The sequence below is a fragment of the Lynx canadensis genome, chromosome B4, assembly GCF_007474595.2.
Source record: "Lynx canadensis isolate LIC74 chromosome B4, mLynCan4.pri.v2, whole genome shotgun sequence".
In the NCBI taxonomy this organism is placed as follows: Eukaryota; Metazoa; Chordata; class Mammalia; order Carnivora; family Felidae; genus Lynx; species Lynx canadensis.
The window spans coordinates 80,293,503-80,302,254 of record NC_044309.1 but is presented as its reverse complement, the minus strand read 5'-3'; the positions used below and the strand labels follow the sequence as shown (position 1 = coordinate 80,302,254).

At 57.3% G+C, this 8,752-nt stretch overlaps 1 protein-coding gene across 1 annotated transcript; it reads left to right on the top strand.

The window, feature by feature from the left end:
- Nucleotides 1-268: 268 nt before the first annotated feature.
- PPP1R1A (protein phosphatase 1 regulatory inhibitor subunit 1A) lies at nucleotides 269-8,041 on the top strand. The gene is made up of 7 exons (XM_030322962.1): nucleotides 269-381; nucleotides 4,147-4,207; nucleotides 5,211-5,248; nucleotides 5,569-5,632; nucleotides 6,211-6,366; nucleotides 7,267-7,373; nucleotides 7,910-8,041. The coding sequence occupies exons 1-7, from the start codon at nucleotides 298-300 to the stop codon at nucleotides 7,913-7,915; spliced, it is 516 nt and encodes a 171-aa protein (XP_030178822.1). The 5' UTR covers nucleotides 269-297; the 3' UTR covers nucleotides 7,916-8,041.
- The last annotated feature ends 711 nt before the right edge of the window (nucleotides 8,042-8,752 follow it).

The window sequence follows — 8,752 nt, the reverse complement described above, 5'->3', positions numbered from 1 at the left end:
CGCTCGCCCGCCCGCGGGGCGGAGACCCCCGCAGCCCGCGGCGCAGCCACGACGGGGTTAAGGTTCCGGGCGGGGGGGAGGGGGAGGGGGCCGGGAGGGGCGGGTGCGGAGCCAATCGGCGGCCGCAGAGTCCCCGGGGCCGCGAGCGGGGAGCGCCGAGCAGGGCGCCGGGAGCCGAGCGCGCCGGGCTGGGGCCGGGGCCGGAGCGGAGCGGAGAGCGAGCGCGCCCGCCCCAGCCCCGAGTCCCGCCGCCTTCCCTCCCGCCGCAGCGCCGGCCCAGCGGCCGCCGCCCCAGCCATGGAGCAAGACAACAGCCCCCGGAAGATCCAGTTCACGGTCCCGCTGCTGGAGCCGCACCTTGACCCCGAGGCGGCGGAGCAGGTGCGGAGCCGGGCGGGGTGGCAGGGGACTCGCCCTGCAAAGAACGAGGGACCCCCTAGGCTGGGGGATCTGAGAAACCTGCTTCGTCCGCCCTCGGCAGTGCGCCCCTGTGAGGGCGACCGCGCTCAGTTTGGGGGGGAGGGGGGTCTTCTATCCCCTCCCCCACTGTTGGAGCCACCTCTCCCTGTCCGTGCTAGCACGAGCGCCTCCACTCGAAGCCTGTCCCCGCAGAGTCGCTCTCTGCGCCCCAGCCATGGGGGAGGGGGCCTGCCTGAGGACACGACCCCAACCCCCTTCGCCAGTATGGCATCCCCCACTCAGTCAACCCCCGCCAGAGTTTCTGAGCTCGGGGCGGGGAGGGGGCGCCGTAGGGGCCCGGCAGCCTTGCGGGAGGGGTTAGGGGAGGAGGCGGGGAACGGAGGGAGCCTGGTGCTGCAGAAAGGAGTTGAAAGAAGAGAAATAGCTCTCCCAGCCCTCCTCTCATTGAAGGCCACCTTGCGTGACTCCAGAGAGTGAGAACCAGAAGGAACCTAGGAAAACCATGAGCGCCCGGGCTTTGGGGATAGGGGTGGTTGGTCTGGACACGTGGGTCCTTATTCCCAACTCCTGCCCTTCGGAACAGAGAGTGGGGGTGGCCTGCAGAGAATGGCGCTGGGAAGCCAGAGGCAAGGGCTCTCTGGGAGCTGGGTGCAAGGGACTCCCTAAACACGGGAGCAGCACTGCGCTGGCCTGGGCTCAAGGGGTGGGAGTCCAGGGCCCTGGCCCAGCCGTGGGCCTGGCCTATTTTTAGCTCAGAGCAGCCTGGCAGAGGCGGCAGTGGATGAGAGTGTGTGAGCAAGTGTGTGTCTCAGGGAGAGTGAGCATGTGTGTGTGTGTGTGTGGAGAGGGTGACCACCCGTGGTCACTACTACCGCCCATTTGCCAAATATTTGCTCATTTGCGCCATCTCGTTTTGTGTTCTCTGTCCATTTGCCTGGACATCCCCGGTCCTAAAGAATATCTGTCGGCCACAAGGTCAGTTCTCCATTTCCCCCACGCTGCTGCCAGGGCTCTGGCGGGGCCTCCCCACCTGACAACACCCTGTGACCTCTTGGGATGGGCTGGAGAGGGTTCTCTGTGTGGGCTCCAGCTGTTTGGGAGAAGAAGGTCGGGATCTGAAGGGAGGGGTAGGTGCACACACTCTCCCTGCAACTTCAGCTTCCCAAAGTGTGGGGAGGGGTGAGGAACCTGATCTGTCCTCTCCCTGGCCTGGGGGGAGCCCCGTCTCCAGACCCCCAAGGTGTGACAGCAGGACAGACTGTAGTGAGGCCTCAAGCCTGGTGAGGATGAGCAGGGTGGAGAGCCCGAGCCTGGGGAGTGTCCCCCCAGAGTCAGGGGCAAGACTGTTACGCCTGGAGGCAGGGGATTAGCTAAGATACCCTCAGCCCCAGGAAACGGGCCGTGAGTGTGGGCTGGGGGTGGTTAAGGGTGAGGTTCCAAGAAGGACTGCCTTCCACTGGCACAGACAGGTCTCCCTGACACCTGCATCTGTTTGGTGTTAGAGACGGCAGGTGTCCATGTGTATTGGGAGGAGGAGGGGGTAGTCCAGCTGGTTCAGGGGTCGGGAGACACAGGAGGAGAAGATAGTTCTCTGGAGCCAGAGGGAAAAAGAGAGAGACGGGACTGCCGCCTGTTTTTCTCCAGTCTTCAGAAATCGGTGTCCTGTCCACTAGACCTGAAATTCTACCTGCAGCCTAACCTCAGCCCTTCTCGCTGTGTCGTCCAAGTGTGTTACCCAAGCAAAAAGCTCCAGGCGTGGCAAGAGGGCCTAATCCAGACTGACATGGGAGAGCAAAGGGGGTTAGAAGCTAGGAGTTACAGAGCACAGAGTGGCAGGGGATGGAGGGGCGCCCACGGCGACCAGGTACTTGGTGTGACTGGTTTGGCAATAAATCAGAGGCAAAGGCACGAGGTATCCTTGAGCACTCGGAATTTGGGGAGGTGCAAGAAAAAGAAGAAAGACCATCTATTCACTTCCTAGTAGTTCAGGTGCCTGGGGTGGGGGGGGTTACTTTAGGAAGTCTGACTTTACTCCCTTCTCTGATATCTCTAGGATATCAAAATTGTCCAAGACTCTGAGCGCCTAGAGATCTTGTCCAAGGTTAAGGAAGGGACCTGTCCAACATCACAGAGCCCTGGTGCCCTCTCAAAAGCCCTTTCCGGCATGCTTGTGGTCTCCTTCTCGGACTCCCAACTTCCACTAACACCCCCACCCTCTCCCTGCCTCTCTGACTCTTCCACAACCAGCACTCCCCCTCCGCCTATAGCAGGAGAGAAATAAAAAGGAGTCCTCTCCTAGGAAAGGATGGCCCTCACCCCACATTCGGGAAGAACACGTACCCGCCTGCTGGTGCCCAGCACATCTGCACCAGGAATGGCCAGACGGACTCACAGCTCATGTGTGTGTAGTGCATATGTGTATGCATATGTGTATGACTGCACACACACACACACGCACACACACACAACCAGCACTGCCGGGGACCTTGAAATGTCACCCAAAACAGATGCCACTGGATTTTCCAGAGAAAACAGTGACCCACCCCAAGAGCCCCCCATTCTGTGCATCTCACTTCTTTGGGGAGAATTCCCCTCTCAGACTAACACTGTGCCTCTTGGCTAAGGCTGACATCCATTTTCTGGGCATAGAGAGGGGCGGGCGTCTTACCACTCCCAGTGGTAGTGATACTAAATAATGGACACAGAGAAAGAGAGGAATTCCATCCTTCAGTATCCTCGCCCTACCGCGCTCAGCCCTGGATGATCTTAACCCCTCTCCCAGCCCTTTGGCTTCCCCCTCCCCCCCCTCCCCCCCCCCCCCCCCCCCCCGCTCTGCTGCCCCGGAAGGTTGCTGTAGGGACTCCAGCCCCATGCTCTCCCCTCACTTCCAAGCCTCAAAACCCTCCCGAGAAAGGAAAGAAAACCTACATGTCCCAAGAGTCCTTGGACTGACTGCAACAACAATCAACTTTATTGGCAGCCTGGCAGAAGAGCAGCAGTGGGCAGAGGGGCTCAGAGGCCCAGGAGTCAACCAGCTTTTATATGTTAATTTCTTAGAATGGGACCCTGGGGCCCCCGGATAAGATTTTTCAGGTAACTTTAGCACCCCCCCCCACTAGGTCCTGCCTGTATTTTATTTACTGTTACAATGATTTGCCCAGACCACACTTGCTGACAAATTAGAAAGGCAGTGTGTCCGATGACAGAGGAAGAAATTTAGAGAGGGACATGGAATTTAGAGAGGGGCATGGGCGAGGGAACGCACCTTCAGACCTACCTTCCTGGTGCCGTCGCCCAGGCTGGGCTGGGTGTGAGGGGTGCTGTCCACAGATGCTGGCGCACAAAACGTTCCTGTCTGTCTGGGGTGGTGGGCTAGAAGCCTGGGGAAAAGCCCTCGTGCCCTGTCAGGTTATTTCTGACCATCGATCAGGATGGACGGAAGGACAGCAGGCCAGAGATCGATGCATTTGAGCAGATACAGCTGCTGAGAGGGAGAGCTGGGGAGATGCGGAAACAGAAAGGGGGGATGGGGGATAGAGGGGGCGGGGGTGATCTTTTGGGTCCCTAAGGGAAAGGAATGGGCCCAAGAATGTCCACCCTGGGACCTGAGGCTCAGTGTAATGTGGTCATTTTTGAGGTATGTTAAGCGGGTGGCCTGGATTATGTTGCTGAAGGGTACTGGGTGGGGCTTTGAGACTGCCACGTGCACTTGACCTCTCCCCTCAGATTCGGAGGCGCCGCCCCACCCCCGCCACCCTCGTGCTGACCAGTGACCAGTCATCCCCAGGTAACCACCCCCGGGATGGGTCGCTGAAGGGACTGGGGGCTGCTGAGGGAGTCCAGTGAGAGAAGGGGGGGCGCTGGCTGGAAGAAGGGCAGATCTGAGGAGTCCGAGAGTTTCTAGGTCCCAGGGTCGGGAAAGCGGGTGGCTGGATTAGCAGGAGGATTTCCTTTGCTTTGGAAAGACGGAGCAGTGCTAGGGAGGGGAGGGAACGCACCTGCGTCCTAAGCCCCCCCAGGAATTGGGGTGGTCAACTGAGTGCCGTTGCTGCGGCAACAGTCTTCCAGGTTTCTCGAGCAACTGAGACGCTGAGGCCCCCACCCCCAGAGGCAGTGACAGCTGTGAGGGGGAGACACCGCCTCCATCAGCTAGCCTCACAGCCCCCAGAGGGGAAGGGGAAGGTTAGACACAGCTCAGGGAGCAGCTGGCATGCCGGTCACCACTGTGCCCAGCAAGGTCTGGGGAGAGAACAGGGTCTCAGGGAATGTCGGGGAGAGGTGGTCATGCTAATAAGCCAGACTGGAGTTCAAGATGCCTGAATGTCCGGCTTGCCCCCAACTACCAAAATTGGTTGTACCTCCCTGCGCAGGATAAACTTGCTCTTTTTTATCTGGTATTCCCTCCCGTGCACGGTTCCGTTCTGACCCTGGTCAATGATTGGGAGGAGAAAGAGCTATGGATACTTCAGAGAGAGGAAAGGAGCAAACACACCACACCGATCCCACTTTGGGAACCTCCAGGTCTGAGGCGAGGATGTAGATACACGATGGACCACAGAGTCAAGGACAGGACTACGTACCGGGAAGAAAGCAAGGCAGGGGGGAGCTGAAGGGAACAGGCCTGGGGCAGCCAGCCATCAAGGCTGACTTCCTAGCGGCCGATGTGAGGGACAGATCAGGAAAGAGGTGATCACCGAGGCTCCTCCCCTTGGGAAGTCAGCTCTTTTTTGGGGGTCCCCCCCCCAGGTTTTCAGTCCTCTTCACTTTCTCCTTTCCCTGTTCCCCCTCAGAGATAGATGAAGACCGGATCCCCAACCCGCTTCTCAAGGTGAGCTGGTCCCTCACGCTCAGCCCAGCCCAGAGAATTATTAGGGGATTATTCCTCAGCCCTTCCAATCTCTAGGGCCTTCCGACTCCCCCTTCTCTGCATCCCTCCCAATGAGCGGACACACACTCACACCATATCCCCCCACACTCAGTCTCTTTGCTCACTGTGGGGACGGGGGGAGGGGTGACTGGGAAGCAGGAATGTTCTCCCCCACTTTCTGAAGCCCACGCCGACCCCCCAATCTCCAGTCCAAAGCATGGCAAGGCACAGAAGGTGGGTGAGACGGGCCGGCCCCCATCTGTGCCCTGTGTCCTTCACAGTCCACTTTGTCCATGTCTCCACGGCAACGGAAGAAGGTGACGAGGACCACACCCACAATGAAAGGTTAGGAACACCCTTCCCATCCCCTTCTGCCCCGCTGTGCCTGAGGCTGAGCTGTAGACCTGATGACCCCTTTGCAGGGAACCGTTGCGAAGTCTTGAAACCTGCCTCTGTTAGAGTTGAATCGTTTGCTAGACAGTCTGGGCTGGGCTCCAGTTCTGCCTCCCACTAGCTGGGTGGCCTGGCAGAACCTGCTTAACCTACTGAGCCCCGAGTACCACCTCACTACGGCAGTTAAATAAAATATGCAGTGCTCACCACACAGAAGGTACTCAAATATTTCTTGAACCTAAACTGAGTCTTTTCTTTTGCCCCAAGTATCCCAGCAAGTTAGGAGGGTCTTTTCTTCCTGAAGGCCCTGCCCCTCGCCTCTCTGACTTTTGAAGGAAGTATGTTTTATTGTCTAGCTTTAGGCCCTCCTTAGTGCCCAGCTCATATCTTTCCCCACCCCACCCCTCCCCACCACCGACCCCCGTTCAGATCTCAGGGGATGGAAATGTCACACCAGCAATGTCTGCCGGCCCTTCAGCGGGGCTGTTGAGACTCTGAGCAGTCACGTCCCTCCCTTTCTGTGCCCCCAGAGCTCCAGATGATGGTTGAACATCACCTGGGGCAACAGCAGCAGGGAGAGGAACCTGAGGGAGCCGCCGAGAGCACAGGGACCCAGGAGTCCTGCCCGCCTGGGATCACAGACACAGAAGCGGAGTTAAGGCTGGGCCCTTCTGGGAAAGCACAAAGTACGTTGAGGCTGGGGAGGGACTGGCCCGGGGGGAGGCAGACCTTACCCGTGGTAGGGAGGGGTCTACTAGGAGCCGGAAACTGTCCTGGGAATATGGATATGTCTGGATGTATTCCACGTATTTGCGTCTCCTCACCTTTGCTTACTGAATGACAGCAAACCCTCCCCACCTGGGCTGCAGGGCTCCCTGCTGTATGGAGGGAGGGAGAGAGCCCACCGTGGTGGGTCCAGCACGCACAAGCTAGAATCCTCCTCACTTGACCAGCCCGGAGGCCTCCAGCGACTCACTTAACCTCAGTCTGTAAAATGATAACGACGATGCCTATTGCATTGGGTTGTTTGCGAAAATGAAAGGAGACCAGTTCCTAGCCCAGCAGCCGACACATGCAATGAACTGGAAGCTGCTGGTAGTGCTGTTAACACATCTCCACAGTCCCTCATCCCAGGTGGGATTCCAGAATCCAGAGCTTTTCCCATTCTATGAAGGTGACATGGTGTGTGTATATATCTACTGATATTACGTAATACCCTCCAACAGAGCACCCTGTAATCACACACATTAATATTTCTGCAGTGAAATGAACGGTCCTACCAAATGGGATAAAGACTAAAAGGAGTCCCGTATCACCTCAGGTCAGGTTTTGCCCAATTGTACCCAAACTTTTTTGAACTCCCCTTTGAAGCGTTTTTTTATCTTTCAATTTCTGATTGCAAATTTAAAAAGTGAGCCTGTAGTAATCATTGTGATGAGAGAAAACACCGCTGGGCTTGTCCGATTGCCCCCAGCCTGGTCTTGGGCCCCTCTCAGGGGTCACTGGATGTAGTGAGAAGAGCAGCTCCCTCTCCAAGCTTTCATGAATACTGCCTCTCCCTCCCACCACCCCTTTTCCCTCCTTAGAGCCTGCAGAATCCATCCCTAAAACTCAGGAGAGGGGCAGTGAGAAACCCAGCACAGGGGAACCCACAACCCATATACCACCATTGGATTCCCAGGGAGCCAACTCGGTAAGAGCCTAGGGCTGGGGCTGCCTGGTCTACAGGAGAGCAGGCTATGTCAATGAGGGCAAGGACTAAGATCTGGAATTCGGGGATGGGGGAACAGAGGACCGGCTTCAGTTACTGAAGAGCTATTGTCTGAGGCAAGAAGATTTGGGGGTATTACGTATCTGTGGACAGAGAGAAATGGGATTAAGCTGCAGGAGGAAGGGTTGAGGTTGGACTCTGTATTGGGGTTTCTGGCTCCTGGACTGGGTGATGAAGTAGACCGTGGACTTTCTGAGAAAGGGCATTTGGAACTTAAAGGGAGAGCCTCATGTCCAGGCTGGGTGAGCAGTGATCATGCCTGGAGCGGAGGCATTGATGAAACAGCCTCGTGGGCTCTGATTTTACGGTCCTCCCTCCCCTGCGTAGGCCGGGCAAGCGGGGCGACTGGCGTCAGACATCAGAGGTTAGATGCTTGAGGATGGGCAGACTAGTAGGGGTGGGGACAGTAGGACCTCTGGTCTCTCACATGCCCTCTTTCTGCCCCTCCCCCACAACAGGTCTGAGAGTAAAGGAGGTATCCTGGAATCAAGACTGCAGTTGGGATGCATGGACACTGGATTTGTTTCTTATTCTTCACTTTTGGGAAAAATCTCCTGTTTTTAAAAAGTGATAAATTTGGTGTTAGGTGCTTGGCATTTTCCTTCTTTCCCAACTTAGAGAATCCTTTCTCCCTCCCTTCTTGTCCTGCCCCCTCTACAACTCCCTGCTCTTCTGCCCAGCTCCCTCTGGAAAGAAATGGGGAAGCTGGGCAGGAGAAATGGGGAAGCTGGGCAGGAGCCTTGAGAAGGGGTTGGGTGTGGGGGGAGTTCTCCCCCAACCCTGCCCTTACTTGCTCTGGGAAGAGAGATGGGGGTCAGACAGGCGGAAGGACTAACTTCCAGGGCACCAAGAAGGAACAAAGGGCCTGGGTTCTGGCAGGGTTGCCCTGCAGCTGTGAGACTTGGGAGTTGTAAGGCCCGTCCAGCTGCGACTGTGCTGTGGCCGCCGCCTGCTGGACAGGAGGCGGAACTGCACCCTGAAGGCCCATGGGAAAGAGGTGTTGCTTGTGTGGATGCCTTTGCCTGTCCTCCAAACCTTAATGATTCCCACACTTCAGGGTGTGTTCCCTCCTCCAACCATGAGGAGACCACACCCCCTGCTCCAACCCGTTAGCAAAGACACGTGGAGAACACAGTGGCTATTAACAAAGAGGCCTTTGCTGGGACCAGGAAAGATCATCTCTCCCTTGTCCTAGACACTGAGGGGCCAGGGGAAAACACAAAAGCCAGCACAGGCGAAGAAACTTCCATAGTCAGGCCTCTCCTGCTTTTGTCTTTCCAGGGGGGAGAGGGGAAGAGGGA

Excerpts from the sequence above, each read along its gene's own strand:
- PPP1R1A (XM_030322962.1), top strand. The coding sequence starts at position 298 with ATGGAGCAAGACAACAGCCCCCGGAAGATCCAGTTCACGGTCCCGCTG. Across the intron at positions 382-4,146 it reads ACCCCGAGGCGGCGGAGCAG|ATTCGGAGGCGCCGCCCCAC; the intron begins GTGCGGAGCCGG and ends CTCTCCCCTCAG. Across the intron at positions 5,633-6,210 it reads GACCACACCCACAATGAAAG|AGCTCCAGATGATGGTTGAA; the intron begins GTTAGGAACACC and ends CTGTGCCCCCAG.